The following is a 19,866-nucleotide window of genomic DNA, read 5'->3' as shown; positions in this document are numbered from 1 at the left end:
AGGAAGGCCCAAACATAGCCAAATAAGGCATTATCTGTCGCTGCACAGACATATCTGTCAAAGCAAAGATCTCATGACTGCTCTGAGACTCACTGATGTGGGATGATGGCATGGTGTGGGTGATGATGTGGGATAATGGTGTGGATGATACTGTAGGGTGATGGTGTGGGGTGACTGGGATGGGTGATGGTGTTGAGTGTGAGTGACTGGGTTGGGTGGTGGTGTTATGTGAGAGTGTGAATGACTGGGTTGGGTGATGGTGTTAAGTGATTGTGTGGGGTGATTTTCTTGGTAATGGTGTGGCCTGGATAATGTTGTGGTCTACCTCCATACTTCCGGTTACTTATAGTTTACAAGTGTTTGGTACATTTACAGCCAGTCTGGGGTGGTTAAGGATAGCTTGGGGGTCATTAGGGATGACTCTGGGGTGGGTGTCGACATAAGTCATTCTATATTTTTGTATTTCCTATAATGTGAATTTCCATTAACAGTGTTCCTAATATCAACTGATTAGCCACATTATAAGCAAGCTGACTGCGTATATATTACACTCATGAAGAAACAGAGAACAGTAATGTGCTTTATAAATGCAAGTTTTTGGTACTAATAATTTAAGTACAGTGGGGCACCAATTTTCGTGCCTAATTGGGTTCAAAAATAATGCGCGAGTAGAATTAGCAAAAGTTGGGGCATTGTCTGTATGGCAAAAAGGCTAATTGGTTCCCGGTTATCCTAAAGTAACATCAGATTTTCATTTTCACTTGCAATACAGTACATCAAATCACTATTGTACATTGCATTGTGAGATAAAAACAATAAAAACTGTACAGTACACATTATATGAGGAGAAACATACCACAGAGACCAGGTTGAGGTGTTTAATTTCACTATTATACTGCCGTTTCTTCACTCCAACACGATACTCTCTTTTAGCCTTGGCCTTTCCTCCCGACTTTGAATGTCCCGGCCACTTTTTATCACCACCACTGCCTCCCGGCCCTCCCCCCACACCACCAGGCTCTCCCCCCACACCACCAGGCCCTTTCCCCACACTACCAGGTATAGTAGAGGCCACTGAACTGTGAGAATCCAACACAATGGACCTAGCACGCTCGTACACAATGGCGGGAATGGGTGGACAGAGTGTTGACATGACGTCATTCAAGATGGCGGTGGGTTGCGGGCGGGCGGTGCAGGAAATTCAAAGTTCAAAATATTGTCCCAAACCCAAAATTTGTGTGCGAAAATCGATTTTTTTCAAGCGAAAGTGGAAGTTAGGGAATATTTGGTGCATGCCGCGAAAGTGGATTCCGCGAATCCTGCTGTAGCGAAAGTTGGTGCACTACTGTACGCTAATCACTGTACGGTCACAAATAATCATCTTATCTAACCCTTTATCACTGGGAGAAGTATAATATCACATCACTGCACATCAGTGTCAAGTGGGAGGACTAAGTGGGATAAATCATTCACAAAGTGTAGCTGGCACATGACAGCTGATAAACGAGGCAGAACAATGTGGTGCTTGTGCACATTGCATCATTTGATAAGTCTCTCACAAATTAAACTCCCACTACAAGCTTACTGTAATTAGCAAGTACTCTGGCATATTAATTATGCACACACATGAACAGCAGTGATTATGAAACACATGTGATGATATCCCTTTCAGGTCTATATCAGTCTGTAGAGTTTGGTATCACAGTGGAAAGTACATGCACTTCAATCTGGCCAACTTGTGCTATTCAATGGCACTGGTTCCATTTACAGTGCAGTACAGTATTGTACATTTTCATAACCATATTCTTACTGTCTTTGTGAGCACTGCCTAATGTACCTGAACTTTTTTTTCTTCATTATGCTACAGTATGTCCTTAGTTATGGGAGACAAAGAATAATACCCATTCAATCCTTGCAATTAATACATGAGGCAATGTCACAGGAACATGAAAATCCCACAGCTCACAACTTGTACTGCAAATCACCTCATACCTATTATTCTGCAAGTGGTGGAGACAACTGTACCTATGTACAGTATAGGGCTTCATTTCTCTTCTGATTCATGTTCTCTAAGATATCAAATAACCTTTCTATGCTCTCACTCAATATGATCATCTGAAATTAGGATGAGAACAAAAATTATGCTCCACTGATTTAGAATAGCCTACTATGAATTAATATATCTGTATGGTACTCTTCCATTATACTACCAACCTGACCTCTGTTTACTATATTTCAAGCGGCAACCACGGGAGAGAGATTTTGGTGATGCCTCTCCAACCAATGCTGACTATGATGAGGTAAGAATGGCATCAACAACAACACAGTTACATCTTTTCTGTGAAATTTACTCAAATAATGCAACCATATGCAAGTAGCAAGATTCAGAATAATACTGTTAGCAAATCCCTCAAAACTTCTACAAAGTCATGATTACAATCTCAAAAGCATCCTTTAGAAGACAGCTATATACTGCACTACATATAAAAAAGTACTCCTTCAATATATTTTCGGTATGAACATTACAAATACTATCATGCAAGTTTGGGGTTAATATACTGTACTAAGGATATTAAAAAGTTGTTACTTATTATCCTGGTCAATCTTAGCTTTTTAATACTAACTTACAGCATTCAAAATATTAATATCAGTAAGCTACTACTAAACCCGTACAAGCAGATTCAGTATCATTTGCTGCTGCACAGCTGACTTCTAGTGTGTCCCAACATGGAGTGGAAGCAGACACGTACTATGCAACAGTCACCGAGGACACCCTTGCAGAGGACACCACTGAAGGAAGCGCACAGGGAGAAGAGTCAGACCTTGGGACCACCCCATCAACAATGAAACCACCACCACCACTACGACCAATGTCCCGTCCATCACTTGCTGAGATTGCCAGACGTCGTCAGGAATCCCGGTTCAGTTCCCGCCGAAACAATAATCCAATCAGAATTCGGCAGCCACCCAGACTTCAACCCAGAATTCAGCCCACAACAGAGGTTCTCAGCCTAAGTGAACGCCTGAAAAAACGCAACAAGTACATCAGAACTACACCACAGGCCTTCTCCACCACACTGTCACTAGATGCATCGCAGTTGCCACCAACCTCTGCTACACGGGTTCCTGAAGACAGACCTAGTACTACCACAAGAAAGCCTACTGTAACAGAAAATTACAGATACTCAGCTACCCAAAACAACCGGATAACACCTGTCACATCTACGACCAATGGTTATGATCGATTCACAACCACTCCAACCACAAAATCAGATGAAACAACACCCACCACATCTACGACCAATCGCTATGATCGATTCACAGCCATTCCAACCACAAAGAAGCCCCGCACAACCACAAAATCAGATGAAACAACGACCCACGAGGAACCTACAACCAGGAAGCAACCAAAGCCCAATGCATTCCGATGGTCAAAATTCCGCTACCGCACCACCACAGACACAACAACCTCTCGGCCTCCCTTCACAACACAAGCCTCTTTGCACCACACAACTTCCACCTCATCATCTGCAGAAGGGGCCTTTACAACAATCGGGCCACAGGAGGGCTCACGGCACGAGGTAGATGCCTGAAAGGAGCAACTATGCCTCTTTGCTTAATATCCTGAACCTTTAGTTGCAATGAGTTTTCTTTTTTATTCTTGCTACTCTCAGATGCTTTTATTTAACTTAGGAAAGACCCCTCACATTGGATGGGTTAGTGAAGGCTTTCTCTAACTCTTGAAGTTTGAAGAATCTGTCCTAATCTTAATAATATTGTCTGGAGATGGCAAGAATAAATACAAAAATGCATCACTGAACTAAAGAGGTTAACTCTTTCTTGCAAGCCAGGATACTCCACTGGTGGCATGTGTTCTTGAAGTTAACGTTGGTGACAAAGTGATACATCTGCTCTTGTTGCTGACACTGCATGATTGGTGGCTACATGGCTAACTCAAAGCAGACAGTTAAGCAGGCTATAGCATGAATATGAAACCTGATATCAATATGAATTTGTGACAGGATACAGACAGCACGAAGAGGAACAGGGCTCGTTTGGGATTTTATATACACATGTATGAAATGAAGCTTCATTACACCCACCAGCAACTAAATGCTTACAACAGACAAGACAGTGGTCTGACAGCTGTGATGTCATCTCTCTCCTACTCTACAGACTTGCTGACCAATGAATGACCAGTGTTAAACTGGACTGACAGGAAGACTACAACAGAAATCAGTGATGAAATTGAATAACATAAGCCTACTGTGCAACAATAATTTGAGTTCCTTCAGGTTTCTGTTCAATGAGAATGATGTATTATTAACGTACTACATTAATACAATTCCTGAACTGTTCTATATATACGGTAGTAGAAGAATATGGATGATTCTGACTTTAAAAATAATACTGGCATAATGTAAATCCAAAATGTTCAATAACTTTAGATCAAGCTATAGATTAAAATTTCTCTGCTTCATTTAACTTCTGGCTACAGACGTGTGTTGACACTCCGCTATTTATATGACTTCCATACTGTGATGCCTGGTATACAACAGGAACCATAACAACTTGTTAAAGACAAGACTCAGAGACAGGAAGAACACAAAATACACAATAAACCTCTTCCCTTCCCAGTCTCCTTCCCAGTTCCAATCTTTCCTCCACTCTTCCTTTCCAAGTTTACCAAAATCAGATACCATTATCAATGCCATACAGGTTTCCTAATCTTTTACTTTACACTTGATCATTTGCAAGCATTTTTAACTAAACTTACCATCACAGTTGCATGATTATTAACATACACTTCAAACTTCAGTGATGAGTGACTGCAGAACTGATATAACTGAATAGCTGAATTGTACACCCATTCCATTGCAATGACATTTTAAATTCCACCTTCCCCTACTCCATGAATTCCTTCTTACTCCTTGATTCTCATACAACCTATATATGGCAGTACGATACTGTACTGTACCAGTGTTGTACTACTAGTTGTATAATGTACACAACTAAGCAACCATGAAAGATAGATAATGAAAGACTGCTGTTCTACAGTAAAGCCCCACTATATAAGACTAACTGAGTGAACATCCAAATTGACTAAGAGCAAAATGTGATATATGTGGACTTTCAATGTGCCAGAATTTTTCTACACAAGGTTTATAGTGGTATTCTATCAGCCTCATGGAGTGACATAGGATTGAATGGTGGTGGTGGATGTGGACAGTAAGCATACCAATACAATCAAGAAGGCAATACTAAAGTATACAATAAAGAGAAATACCAATATAAGAATGAAGCTTAACAAACTTAAACACAAAAAGCAGTACAGCTGTGCACTGATTACAGTAAATGCTTTCAGTTACATCCAACTAATGGCCATATTCTTCAAACTTCCATCAGAAAAGGAAAGGCATATCCCCAACTTTTGACATACAGTACATTCACGTACACATAACATTTGCAGCTTTCACCGCTCTGCATCTTACAACACAGATATAATCCTCCGTGATAATGACAGGTCTGACATATTCTATCTTCAACATAGGCTTCAGAAATTGTCACAGGTAACTGGGGACTTTCCACACCCTCTGCTGTAGATGTCTTAAGCATTCGTCTATAAATCTGATGAAAGAAAACACACTCCAGTAAGTTTAGGGTGTCTGATAAAACAAAACCTTTGTTACAGATGAGTCCACTTGAGTGAGGTTTTACTATACATATCCTAATACTTGCTGAAATCTATTCACTTATGTGCTAACAATGCATGCTGTGCTTTTTTTCACATGATATTAGATGCAGATTCTACACCCATAGCTCAGTAAGTCATGAAATTCACCTAATCAGAATTAAAAAAACAGTATAGTATGACTGGTACAGAAATCTTACAACACAATTATGCACAAACAATGAATACAGTACAGAATTTGATATTTTTTCCCAATTGAAAAAATATTCAGTCGTCATACATCTGCCACATTATTTTACTTCTGCCTAAACTTAAATCTAAATTAACTGCTCAATGGCATAGGTAAATATGGTGCTACCTCTAATCACAATATTATACTAGTGCAATTAATAATATCTGAGTACTGTCAGGGCCCAGAAGAAAGGGGTGTTAAACTTTGCTGAGCTGCAGACCTCATACGAGGCACAATGAAGGTCTGCACAGGCCAAGCTGCAAACCTCATATGAGATACAATTTACACTGGTTATGAAACAGTGACTCAGTGGAGGTAACAACATTACACAGAATCAGTCAAGCAGGGGTTAATGAAACCATAACAACAGGGCCCAGGCTAAGGAAGGGTCTCGACAGCATGCCGGGAGCTTCCTATTAAACTGTAAACTTATGTCAGTGTTGTATGATCTGACCTTATATTTCTGACCATCTATTAAGAAGTACAGAACAGGAACAGATTACAATATATCAATGAACTCACATTTTTTGTGTGTGTACATATGCGTGTGTGTGTGGCTGGGGGGGAAGGGGGAGCTGCCTGTACAGATAAAGGGTCATCAGCCCATAACATTCCTGATTATCAAGACCCCAAGGTGACTCTTCTGGGCCCTGAATACTGGTACATATGATACATCAACCTGATACCTCTAAATCTAGCAGAAAATTCATTTTACACAAACCAATGACCTAACGAATATTTTACAGATGTATTAATCATGAATGAATGCAAATTTAACACACAATACATTTAAAGCAAAGAATATAACAAGCAAAATTAGTCAGTATTGCATATTATTTTGATGAGAATTTAGAGCACAGAAAACTGTTATAGCTGTAAAATTCTACACTGGAATGCTATTAAACAGAGGACGCACAGCTGCAGACATAAATACAGATTTACTTTGCTACAATAAACAGTCACACAGTGAGCAGAAACTTTTAAAAGACTGTGATACCATCTTTAGAACTCAACAAACTTTTCTTGGAACATTATCTAAGAGCTTCATAATTGTTCTGCAAAAATGTGGGGTCATATTATTGTTCATAACTGTACTTAATGATAGAGTGAAGTTTACTAATTCTCTCACATGATCTGCAGGTGAGAGGTGTTGGCCGAGTGGGAGAGGCAGTCCTTGTCAAGGATGGAAGTCGGCTGACCCCATTCATGCCCCACCATACCCATACCACCCCAGCATGGCAGAAACCAGTCGAAGTGGGTACAGGTGTCAATGTCAAAGGAAACTTGGATGATGCCACTGCTTTTGGTCCTATCCTTATATTTGACAACAGGGTGAGAACAGACCGTCAGCAAAAGACTAAGAATATTACTGAACTTATCACCGATGCTGAGGATGATCAAACAACACTAATTACAGAATCACCCAATGAGGAAACAACTGCTTTGCCTGAAGGTGTGGCTGCTGAAAGTGATGCATCAGACTCTGTACCAGTGCCAAGCACAGACCCTCATGAGTCTGACAAAGTAGAAGAGGAGGAGCTCACCACAATGTTATCACCTTTTGAACCTCGTGAGACAACTGTCAAGCCAGAACCCATCTCCTCTAAGACAACAGAGTCAACAGCCACTGCTCCTCCAAAGGTACTAAGATTTACTCCAGCACCCAAAGAGCCAGTGGATATTGAATACCTGGACTTGGACACTAGCATACCAACCTATGATATCACTGTGGGCTCCTCTGTTTTGACCACAAGCAATGTTCACCACAGTCCTGTTGGAGTAGGTCAAGTTATTCCTGTGAAACTTGAGCCTGGGGACCTCATGCCTCACTCTAGTACACCTTCAAACTCAACACCTGAAACACCAGAACCTATAGATGCTGATTATGTGGATGACAGTATTGCAGATGAGGGCGAGGATCAAATCACATCTGAGACTGAGACAGTGACACAAACAACTCCGGAACTGGTAGTCACACCAGACACAGAAGGCACACAGAATCCAGCATACAAGGAGGTGGAAGGTGAAGAGAATCTGAAGATGGAGCATAAGGGAGCAGATGATGGGGAAATTCTGGAAGCAGAACATAAAACACCAGAGATTGAAACTGTTCCTGAAGCTCCCCGTCCATCCATTCTGGGAGCCTTATTCAACATTCTCACTCAAACAGAACGATCAAGACCTGAAACAACAGAAACTTCCAGGCCCAGACCTGAACGACCAAGACCTGATCGTCCTAGACCAGACTGGCCTAGACCCAATCGGCCAAGACCAGAACGCCCACGCACACCCAGGCCAAGACCAGATCCCACAAGAACAGACCGTCCTAGGCCTGAAAACCTGCCTCCTCCCCCTCGTCTGCCTTTCAGACCTCGACCAAGACCAAATGGCAGACCAGATTTCATACCTCCAAGGTTCCGATTCACTCCACCTCCACCTCCACCAGAAACATCAACAGACCAAGCAATACCTTCCTTCACTACATCTGAAATACCCATATCGACAACAGAGGCAGGAAGATTTCGCTTCACCCCACCATCAACAGGAGCAGAATTAAGGTTCCGATTTACTCCACCTCCACCACAAACATCTACCGAGGAAGATATCACCACACAATCCTCTCTTCAAACCTCTCCTTCCCCAACAGAGAAACCAGAAGTCCCATCTCCTAATCCAAGGTTACCTCCCAAGTTTGCACCCCCACAGCCAGACACTCCAGCTCCTACACCATTCATTCCCCCATTCCTCCAGCCAAACCCTGAAGATTCCCGACCTGGCTCTCCTAATACCCCGCCCCTGCCGATCTTCAATCTGCCTGACCCTATCCACACTCACAAGCCTCGCCCATTTGTTCCACCTGGAGCACGGCCAACCCCCACAGGACAGAGTCCTCCAAGTTCCAACCAAAGACTACCCTCACAGCCAGTAATGGAGAGTGGATTCCAGGGCATGCGCAAGAAGGAAGAGGGAATAACACCCAAGATTGACTTATCAGAGGACTACTCATATGATACTGATGAAAAACCTACACTGCCACCATCACTTCCAAACCTCAAGTAAGATGACAGTCATCAGTGTATAATATCTGAAAGACAGAAGGCTGAAATTATCATATTAGTCTTACAAGAAGTTTAGACATATGAAGAAGGCAATACCTGTACTATTTATCTATCCCTAATTTGCCAAAGGGAATTAAACCATTATTGCAGTTGCTCTGTTTTAGTAGTACATTACGATAACTTATGACCATTTGGTTTTTTACCAGCTCTCATCCACTTTACAAACTTGTTGCAACATATGGTGCAAATCACTGGAAATTTCACTGAAATTGCAACAGATAAAACACAAAGTACAATAGCACTGAATAATTATTTACATCATACAATATTAATACTTTACCGTATATCCTCAGTTATCTCAATACCAAACTTACAAGGCCATTAACAGAATAATGTTGTTGTTATTAACTAAGGCTCAACTGGAAGTAAATACAGTCTTGTACTGACACAAATAATAAATACTTACGGGAAATCAATTCTACCACTGACCATTTTTTCCTCTAAAGAGGTCACAAGCATAAATCAGACTTGGTTTAAAAATTTCTATCCTAAAGAAAGAACCAGCAAGTCCATGAAGTCTGATTAATCTTTAATATTTTGTTAAAATCAGGAGATATTGGGGGTTTTCATGCAAGCTGATACATTTTAAGTACAATATCTCCCCATTAAATGAATGGTCAACATTTTCTTAATTCTCAGACAACTGGAGATCACTTGAAGGTAGACTATAGCTTCCTTCATTTTTAGCATCATCTTGCAGTGAAAAAATACAAGGAATCAAACTAAACTACAGTTCATAACAGTGCAATCACAAAGCAAATGTACTCTCAAACAGCAGACGATCATAGCGCGGTACTCATATGCCATATTTCTTATGAGATCACATCATATTTCAGAAGTGTTTATCAAAGCTTCACACTCACAGACCAAAAATCTAGCTGAATCTTGTGCCCAAAATTCAAACCTAATATTGTATATCTTTTATATTAACAGAATCATCCCCTTCGTGGCAGCTGACGCTCTCACTGGTTCTGACTTGCCGTTTGGTGGGGAAGATCCACGTTCCTCTACCCAACCCCCGCTCCTCCCTGTCCTCATACCAGTTGATGGTTTGTGTCTCTTCCTTCCAGTTCCATCCTTTCTAATAAAGGAGCAATGTTTCTATTTCTACAAGGCCCTCAACACTTTCTCTGTTTCTTGCTTCTAGGTTATCTCACTGTCCATTTCAGTGTCTTCTCTTCCAACCATTTAAACTTCCAGCAAAACCTACCTTTAATTTCTTTATTCTCTATTCTTAATGCTGTATTACTAGCAATTTTCCATTATCTTAAAAATGAATAAATCTTGCTGCTTAACTACTGTGTACAACTCATTTCATTTTACTAGTGTGTCTTCTACATAACTTGTTAGCATGCACTTATAAAAGAAAGCCAAAACTTCAACTACTCTACGGTCAATTAAGTCCTGGCAGTGTGCTGAAAAAATTCTATTTTAAGTGAGTCACCTTTAAGTAACAGATGTGCTTCCAGCTCAAAACACCCATACCTGTACTTTACATCATGATAACTGGAAAAAAATAGCAACTTTAAGAAACAGTGTGTGTTAATTGACTGGCAACTTCGTAATGAATCAGCTATAAATAAGGAGTACCCATACTTGCCTACCACCAATGCCTGAGTATCATGTGTGCAAAAAATAATTCTTGAGTAAAGAGCAAAGTACATTTTATAAATTAAATTCACTGATCCACAACAGTTTTTATATACACAATAATATTTATAAACAAAAATCTTCTTTCTTTAATGGAATTATTCAGAGTACTGTATATTATAGTACTCTATAGCAAATCTGTATTCAAATACTGTCCAAACACAGAACTTGGATGCACTACTTAAGGCACCTAGAGAGACAAGGCTGTACGCCACTGCAGCCAAATTCAAGCTAAGGCCACCACATTGTTCCCACAACATTCCTTGTTTTGGAGAAGTGACAGGGTTCCAGAATACAGCCAGCAATATGGATGAAAATATGGCAAAGTAATACTAACTTTTGCCTGTCCGGGTTGAAGGCGTGGTGGGAGCTGCGACATTTTGATGCGCGAGCTTGGCACAGTAGACTAAGGTGAATTTCCTATCAAGTAACTCTTACCTATGGGCTTTATTGATAGGCAGGATACTGAGAGTGAAGATTTACTAATATCGTGGGCTGTGGTAAATTTGGAGACAGGAGCAGGGTTTGGTATACCATTAGAAGTAAGGTCGAAAGTTCTGTCATGTAACCTCCAACTATAGTTCTTATGGACATACACCAATAATGAATCAAGATCTTAGTATTAAACTGGGATACATATACCTGCCTGCCATACTGTGGAGCTGCTCAATCACAAGCTGAGTTGCAAACCGTGTAGGTTGTGAGAGCCAATCGTGAGATGTCATACAGTTTTCTCTCCCTCAGTCTGCCTCTCTCTCTCACCATGAACAATGCATTTATTATTATTATTATTATTATTATTATCTTTATCATTCTTTTTCTGTGCCTGTCCTCCTCTCTTCCTATTTCTCCCATCTTTCCTGTCACTTCTTATTGCTTTTCTTTCCTTAACAGGTGGCTTTACATTGAGTGACAAGCCTAATGGTTTCCTGTAAGCCAAGAAACCATTTACAATGCTGGGTGGTAGCCATATAACCAAACCATACGTGCTCCCTACGTGTCAACAAGTGGGTTGGTGGAGGGTTAGTGCCCCTCCCCGTAAAACAAATAACTCAAAGTCAAATGGCCACCCCTTACGGGATTATGGCGTCTGGCAGTAGATAGTAGATAGATAGATAGATTTTTATTATTATTATTATTATTATAATACAATTATTTCTTTTTTATCTAACTCATTCATTATTAACCTTACCAAGTCACTGTTTTTTATTTACAGAATATACGTACAGTACTACCGTATGTTTTTTATGTTTACAGAATACTGTCTCCTTGGTTACTGCCAAATTTTTTTGGGTTTGTGGGCTTTCCTATACTATTCCTTTGTCTTGAATGCTTCCTTATTATGTTTCTAAACCTATTATCACCATTATTATTTATTCATTGTGCCACTTGTGAAGATATTCATGTTCCTTGGTTTTAAAAACCGTGCTCAAAGTTATTCGACCCTTAAATTGCTAAAATCAAGTCCAAACACTAAAACGTGATAGCTGCTTTGTCTTTAATCAATAGCATGACACTCCATTAAGATCAAACTGAAGTATTTTTAAATTCTATTCCATATTTCTGTGGTTGATAACAGTCAAATAACATTGTATCAGAGGTTCAGTCCAACTGCAGTAGGCGATAATTTGCTTCAACACACAATATCATTATGAATACTCATAGATAGCACAAGTATGAGTCTACTGCAAGGAAGTGCATACATTAAGCTACATCTAAAAAAATATATCAAGACAAGTCTAGCAGTTACAGAAATAGGACAGTTTAAAGGTCGCAAAACTTTGACTGCGTTTTTCTCTTATGTACATTTTCGAAGGATAGCCTGACATATTACTAAGGGCCTCACTTAACAGTGACTTTTATTCACAGATCAAAGAGGAGACACAGCAGATTTAAGACAGCCTGAAGAAACCACTGACTCCCCACCCACCACCCCCACCCCCACATCTCTTCCAACTACACCCCGCCGCACACTGTCTCGCCGCCCACCCATCCTTCCTCCCAGACGTACCCCTGTCCGTCCATCTCCAGATGATTCCACAAGACGTCCATTCCTACCTTTTGGCCGACCTGGAGAGCGTCCTACTCGTCCAACTTTCAAGCCAGAGCCCTCAACCACCACCCCAACTCCTGAAATACCAGACACCAATCTAGAATCTGAAACGGCATTTGTTTTCCATGACCGCCCATCAACTCGCCCATCTTTCATTCCACCTCTCCCAGTTACCCCTAGAATCACACCTAGACCTACAGCTCCACCTAGAGCAACAATTCCATCAAGACCTACACTTCTATCCACACCTCCCCAGCAACCCTCTCACCCTATTCAACCATTCAGACCAAAGCAAACCACCATTCTCCCAGCTCAAACTTCACGGCCAATTGTCTCAAATGATATCTCAAACCTCCTCCTACAAGATGTGTTTGATCTACCTGAAGGTCAGAACTCACCACCAGTTAGGTTCACTACAGGTCATGGAACTCCAAAGCCTATTAAACCTGTGAAAGTGCCTGTTCTTCCCGAGATTCCAGCTGCTGTGAGAGATCAGCTACCTCTGGCTACAGATCCTGTTTTGGCATCAGGTAAACTGCAGTGGTCACCTTTGAAATTCTTTGAGCCAGTGATGAATCAGACAATAAGTAAAATGTAAGAAACTGATCGATAATGTGTGTTTGGATGGAAATGAAAGAAAGGATGCAAGTGACACTGGCACAGTGCATTAGTAACAGGAAATGAGTAGGACATAATGATGTTAACCATTATGATGTTAGGACACTGGTACATAAGCAACAGGAACTGGAGCAAGACATGATGATGTTAACCAGTAGGATGTAAGTTACATTAGTACATACTTAAAGGAACTGGAGCAGGACATGATGATGTTATCCAAAAGTGTACTGGTACTCAGAAAAAAAAATCTTGAAAGACTGATAAACTGATACTAATACAGAAATAAAAGCAGAGAAACTACCGCATTATGAAACGAGACAGTTGAAAAAAAAAAATTATATAAATAACAAGAAGTATGAAATAGGGGGACTGGCAACATTATAGATAAGGTATAAGGGTTTATGGTTGCAGGCAAAGCTTTGCTTTTTATAAGGAAGCAACTGGACTGAATGAGATGTATGGAAACAGGAGATGGAAGGAAACGTACCACACACCATGGTGGAGTGAAGTAGTGAATGATGGAATGTATGCAGAGACAAGTAAATACAGTAAGTACAGTAGATTTGGAATAATTTACCAAGATGAGATCGTGTTTAATGCTGAATGAACAGAGATATGTATTTAGGCAAAAAGAGGCAAGCTAAATATAAACTGATACAGGAGGAGAATACAGTAGGAAGGAAAGCAAAGTATTCGGGAAGATGAAAAATGGCTGAAGAGGGTATGCTTAGACGGTATGTTAGCTTTTATTTATTTATTTATTTATTTATTTTTTTAGGGAACAGTCTTGCAGACATTTGCTTCTGGCCGCTGGTTCCTTGTTCCTTACTTAAAAGAAGCATGAAAAGGGTACTGTATAACTGAGCGAGCTTTAGATGGAAGGAGTTGTGGTAGGCCACGAAGAAAGTGGACAGAAATGGTAAATTAAAATATGAGACTCATCAAGAGGTATGGAAGCTGCTGAGGATAGGGAACGAAGAGGAGATCAAGCTGGCTAGAATTATCAAAGGAGTAGAACATGACAAGGATTTGGTACTCTTTATTGACCTGGTAGCAGACAGACTGACTAATTAATTGGCAATGTGAAATGCATCTATAAAGAAAATTATCAAAAAAATAGGTACAGATGATAATGTCTCCTACGTGGAGTCAGGATATAGGAGGCTTGAATACCATGTGAAAGAGTGTGTGACCCAATTTACAGGACATGGAGTCAATTAGTTTTCCCTGTGTTGTATTTTTCCCTGTCCTTGCTTTCTGGATCCTATCTCACCCCAAGTCAGAAAAAAGAAGTCAAGATGAGAATGATTATGCTGAAGGTAAAAGGCAGAAAGGGCACATACAAGGAGGTATAATAACTACCAAGAACAGAATAATGGTGGTGGAGCATAACCCTGATGAAAAAAACACACACATTCAGCAGGCTACTGCAATTCATAGCCACTCCCATATCACCCTTTTAGAGGTGTAACAGCCCTAAACTAGCCTACCATAGTTTAATACAGTACTTTTATGGTAGACAACCAGCCACTTCTCTTCATGGCACTAAATGATTGGAAAATCTCCAACCACCTCTTGGGGATCAAATCTATGTAGTACTTGACCTTCATTCGAACTGAAGCCCTCTAAGCACTACATCACCAGATGCCATATACAGTTTTTACGTAAGTACATGGTGCTGAAAATTATCAGTATGAGTTGAAGAGTATTTCCTTACTACTTACAGCAGTTCTACAATCTGAGTATGCTTTGTGTTGAATATCATAATATTTTCCATTACTGTAATATGCAGTCAAATAGTTTTGCGCCTAATTGGTACTGCAATTGCAGCGCAAAACTCAAACTCGTGAAACTTTTTATTATACTTTAAATGTAATAAGTGGTAACTGGTTCCGGGGTTAGCCATCTCATTCCCCCTTAGATACCCATTAATGACACAATACCTCTACTATAAATTACACACAGTTAATCAGACATACAAAATATTACTGAACAAAGAACTGACTAGCACTGACACTTAAGCTGAACTACTTGATGGGGCTTGAAGATGAGTTCCAAGGCTGGGAGCAGTGGTTAGTTACCAATTGTCCCCTCACTGCTCCCCGCCATCGCTGTTGAGTCCCCCACACCACCAGTTCCCGATGCTTCAACATCAAAGCCCTCAAAAGCCCTTCCCTGAACCCTCAGGGCTGCAGTCACTCATTATGTAATTGTGAAACACGCTACACAACCCGCGAACTAGAGACTCAAGAAAGATTGTCCTGTGAGTGTGAGATCACAACAACACAAAGTGCTGCGGCAGTGGCTCAAAACAAGTGACTGAGGAGATGCGGGGGCTCGCAAAAATCGTAGAAAAATCACGAGACTTCCAGAAAAAAAACATTACCTTGCCATAACGAAACAAAATTTTGCGAGAGTATATATCACAAAACTAGTAAGGGTACTGTACTTATTCCTTTAAAATAACTGTCATTTTAAAAACTGTATCCATATACAGTACCTAACTCTTAATGGCTGTTTTCCACATAAGCAACTAATACCAGTCTTTCTTTTGGCAGGATTACTGAAGTTGTCTGGCTGCAACATTTATGGGCGTATGTACATAGTGAAGGATCGTATCCCAGAGCTCTCTGGCAAGTGCAAAGAGTGTCGCTGCACTCCAGTTGGTGTCCAGTGCCTTCCCACCTGTTAGCCTGTCATCAGCGATTCCATTTCTCTACCTGAAACCACTGCTCATTATCAGCAGCCACTGCTCACAATCAGCAACTATGGCTCATTGTCAACAACCACTGCTCATCTGCGACACCATGGATCAATAGCAATAATCTTACATGAAGCAACATGTAAAAGACTGACTGGCATTTCTTCTCGCAGAATAAAGTGGCTCTGTGCACAAGAGCAATGCTGGAGCTGACTGGACTGTTCAGAGCTGTGTAGAAATATTTTTGTGGGAAAGGAAAATAGGTTGTTTACAGGAAACTGTGGTGCACCTTTGGGATCCTCTGGTATACTGTACTTTCCAGCATGTAGTGTAGATACAGTATATTAATGAATAATGATAAGTGCCTTACTCTTCCTTTATGAGGTTTCATAATGCAAAGGGTCAATATATGTACAGTGTTTTGTTATTTGTAGGAAACTATTAACTTATTAGAAGTGTATGTAATACTGCAACATACATGTATAAATGAAATTTCTGGCTTTGTAAAATGAAAGAATACATGATGCAAAAACACACTCAATTGAATGAGCAATCATTTTCACTAAAAATATAAGAAAATGTTGAAAAAAATTATCCACTATTGTTCTGTGAACATATGCTCAAAAATACAGTACTATATTCATTTGAAATTTTAGTCTTCAGAAGATGAAACTACAATCACAGGGCATTAGAATTATCACAGTTCTTCAATGAACTGCACTTTGTGAAATTTATTTCAAATACATTCCCATTATTGGCAATGATGTATTTTATTTCATATCAATTGCAAATTAAAGAAGCATTGTCATACAATATACTGAACTGAACAGATATCAACCTTTTTATCCTGTACAATACCAGATTCAGCACTGTACAGATGTATGTGGGTAAGCTATACCTATCATAGTAGTATCTCTCCAAATATATATGAAGCCAGTGAATACAGTACTGTACTGCCCTCAAAATGTACAGTGCAGGAATGCAATGTACCTACTGGATATTTTATACTTTTTTATGAACTACAGTATGTACCATAAGTCTAGTTAATTCACATCTTACCATTACTGTACAGTACATGTAATAAATAACTACTCAAACAAATATAAACTGTTGACTACATGTTATAATATTATTAACATGAAGACCTGAAACTCACGGATGAATAATATTAAATGCATATTCTTTTCCAGATGTTTTATACTAAGTCAAAAGATATTAACCATACTGTACCCCTCTTAGGGAAACATTTTAAATACTGGTATTAATGAAGTGGGATTACACTTGAAAAAATTACCATTATTTAAGCACATGTCTCAGTTACATTACATTATGTGTGACAAAAAAATACAAACAGAAGTGATGAAAAAAAAAAAAAAAAAAAAAAAAAAAAAAACTCTCCCTTCAGTATTACTCTCAGTCTCACAGCATAATGCCTGCACCAGAACTCTTAAAATTAACAGGAACTCTCTAGAATAACGGAGAATTATAATCACATGAATCAGAATCAAATGTTGCAGTCACAGGATTCCTGTCAGAACAGAATGGAAACTCAGTCACAGGATTCCTGTCAGAACAGAATGGAAACTCATTTTCTAAAAATTACAGGTAATACTATGAGCAGGATCTAGAAATTACTGAACACTATCAAGTACACAATGAAGATCAGAAATTATGGTGAGTACTATAGTGATTCTCATATTTTGCAGGGACAGTCAGAGAAGCAGGGATCCAGCTTTATGATGGACAGTCTAGGCTATTTCTTGAATACCGGTATGTCCTTCATCCAACACACTAACTTGTCATATGCTTAATTGTTCTCCTTTGGGGTCTTGGAAAACATTAATTTCTTGCCTTAAATACTATGGTCATACATATTACCAACTCAAGGGCACATTAAACACTGAAAAGCACTTAGTTCTTAATGTGATGTAATTTAGGACTCAATTCCATCTCAGTTTAATCAGTTCTGGATGCAAACTGAAATTTCAGTCCAAGGACTGAACAACCGTAATTTACTGGGATATTAAATTATTCTTACAATGAAAGGAACGGACCATTAGCTGTACTGTACTGTACTTAATAAGAATCATTCATACAATATTTAGTAAAAACTCTTCTGGATGGAAAATTAAATCAGTCTGAATCAAGTGGTTGAAAAGGAGTAATTGACTGACTGGGAGAAGGTATGAAAGACGACGCCAGGGAAAAGGGGACTGACAATGACGTGGGGAAAGAAGGTGCAAGATTATGTAAGTAAGCATGCTTCATCAAGGGAAAACAGGTCTTTGCTGAGTACTGACAGAAATGCCTAGGGGTCCTTTCTCTAGGTCACCATGCTGAGGACCCAGCATCAGACAACAGCACAGTATATGCAGTCTTCCGTGTTAGGTCTTGTGAGTTGCTGCTGCTGCACACAGGGATGACCTTTTTAAGGCTAACTCTGGAAATGTCCCCACTACGTACAGTAGAGTGCCCTTTCTGTCAGAACACTACCTTGTCAAGGCAAAGAAACTTGTGCATTTTAATGAGCTGTGAAGCAGAAATGATCAGATGGAATGGCAGGACTATGGGATCAGACAAAAAAAATACTCCTGATCTATCTATCTATTGCAGATGCCTTAATCGCATAAGGGGTGGCCACAAACAAATCACCTCCATGTCGCCCTGTCCAATGCCATTTCACCACCCTGCTCCCACCTCACACACCCCCCTCTCATATACCTCTCCACTCCATCCCTCCATCTCATCCTTGGCCCCCCCTCCCTCCACCTCACTCACACACTCTCCTTGTCAGTCTCTCACTCTCCATCCTCTCCACACGGCCAAACCACCACAATGTTTTTCTCCTAACACTTCCTATTACATCCACATCCAAAGCACAATGCTCCTTCACTTCCTCATTTGCCAGTCTGTCTCTCCATGTGACTCCACATGCTCCTCTCGAATAACACATTTCCACTGCTCTCACTCTTGACTTCTGTCCCTCCAACAAAGTCCAAGCTTCACTTCCATACTCCTGATACTAACATAATACTAGGTGTGTTCCACGTAAGGGATGAAGCAAAAAAAATACTCCCTTTACCAACAAATGTGAGCCAGTATATGACAGCAACATCTCAACTATCCACAAAACCAGTGATAAGTCCAGTGGCTCCCTAACCCCTGCTTCTTTAGTAACAATGGAATAACTAGCCACAAAAGCAGTGTTTAAATAAGCTGAAAAGCAAAGTGTGAACTGGGTAAAATCAGGCCATCTTTTGGAAACTGAACTTGAAATGTAGTGTCTTGCCTTTGGTTTGCAAAGCAGGCCTAATGTTCTAGGAAAACTGAGGGCTCTTAAAGTAGAATATCAAGTCATAGTGAGGTTAGAAGGCTAAGTGAAACATTCACAGCTGTCTGATGACCACATTACAAAAAAGAAAAGAAAAGAAGAAGAAAGAAAAAGAAGCAACTTATAATGTTTATATTCAACACACAGTGTGCCACCATGGCTCAGTGGGTTAGAGCGCTTCGCTCTGACCGAAGGGTCGGAGGATCGAATCCACCCAAGGGTCATTGGTAGACATCAGGAAGGGCATCCGGTCATAAAATGCTACACGCTCCAGTCCAAAAGTCCTCTACCCAGGGGCAACGCCTTAGCCCTTCGGGGATACCTGGCGTAAAACCAAATTATTTTTTTTATTTATTATTCAACACACAGTGTACCTGAACTGTTCTTCGGAAAAAATGAGACACGTAAATTTAATGATGATACGAAACAATAGAGGATGATGACTATTCCGAAGAAGCAAAGCACACAGA

At 40.1% G+C, this 19,866-nt stretch overlaps 1 protein-coding gene across 1 annotated transcript in view; it reads left to right on the top strand.

The window, feature by feature from the left end:
- LOC145412081 (uncharacterized) overlaps window positions 1-17,025 on the top strand; it is a 156,192-nt gene extending 139,167 nt beyond the window's left edge. Inside the window, exons 9-15 of the mRNA XM_080281999.1 lie at window positions 2,241-2,300; window positions 2,706-3,581; window positions 7,065-8,338; window positions 8,483-8,980; window positions 9,977-10,092; window positions 12,563-13,276; window positions 15,923-17,025. Of these exons, the coding sequence (XP_080138125.1) occupies window positions 2,241-2,300; window positions 2,706-3,581; window positions 7,065-8,338; window positions 8,483-8,980; window positions 9,977-10,092; window positions 12,563-13,276; window positions 15,923-16,056 (3,672 nt within the window). The 3' untranslated portion in view covers window positions 16,057-17,025. The remainder of the gene's footprint in view (window positions 1-2,240; window positions 2,301-2,705; window positions 3,582-7,064; window positions 8,339-8,482; window positions 8,981-9,976; window positions 10,093-12,562; window positions 13,277-15,922) is intronic.
- The last annotated feature ends 2,841 nt before the right edge of the window (window positions 17,026-19,866 follow it).

The sequence above is a fragment of the Coenobita brevimanus genome, chromosome 92 (genome assembly GCF_032717465.1).
Source record: "Coenobita brevimanus isolate Jiangsu-jjx chromosome 92, ASM3271746v2, whole genome shotgun sequence".
In the NCBI taxonomy this organism is placed as follows: Eukaryota; Metazoa; Arthropoda; class Malacostraca; order Decapoda; family Coenobitidae; genus Coenobita; species Coenobita brevimanus.
The sequence above is the reverse complement of the archived record's forward strand: the minus strand, read 5'-3'. Positions and strand labels throughout refer to the sequence as shown.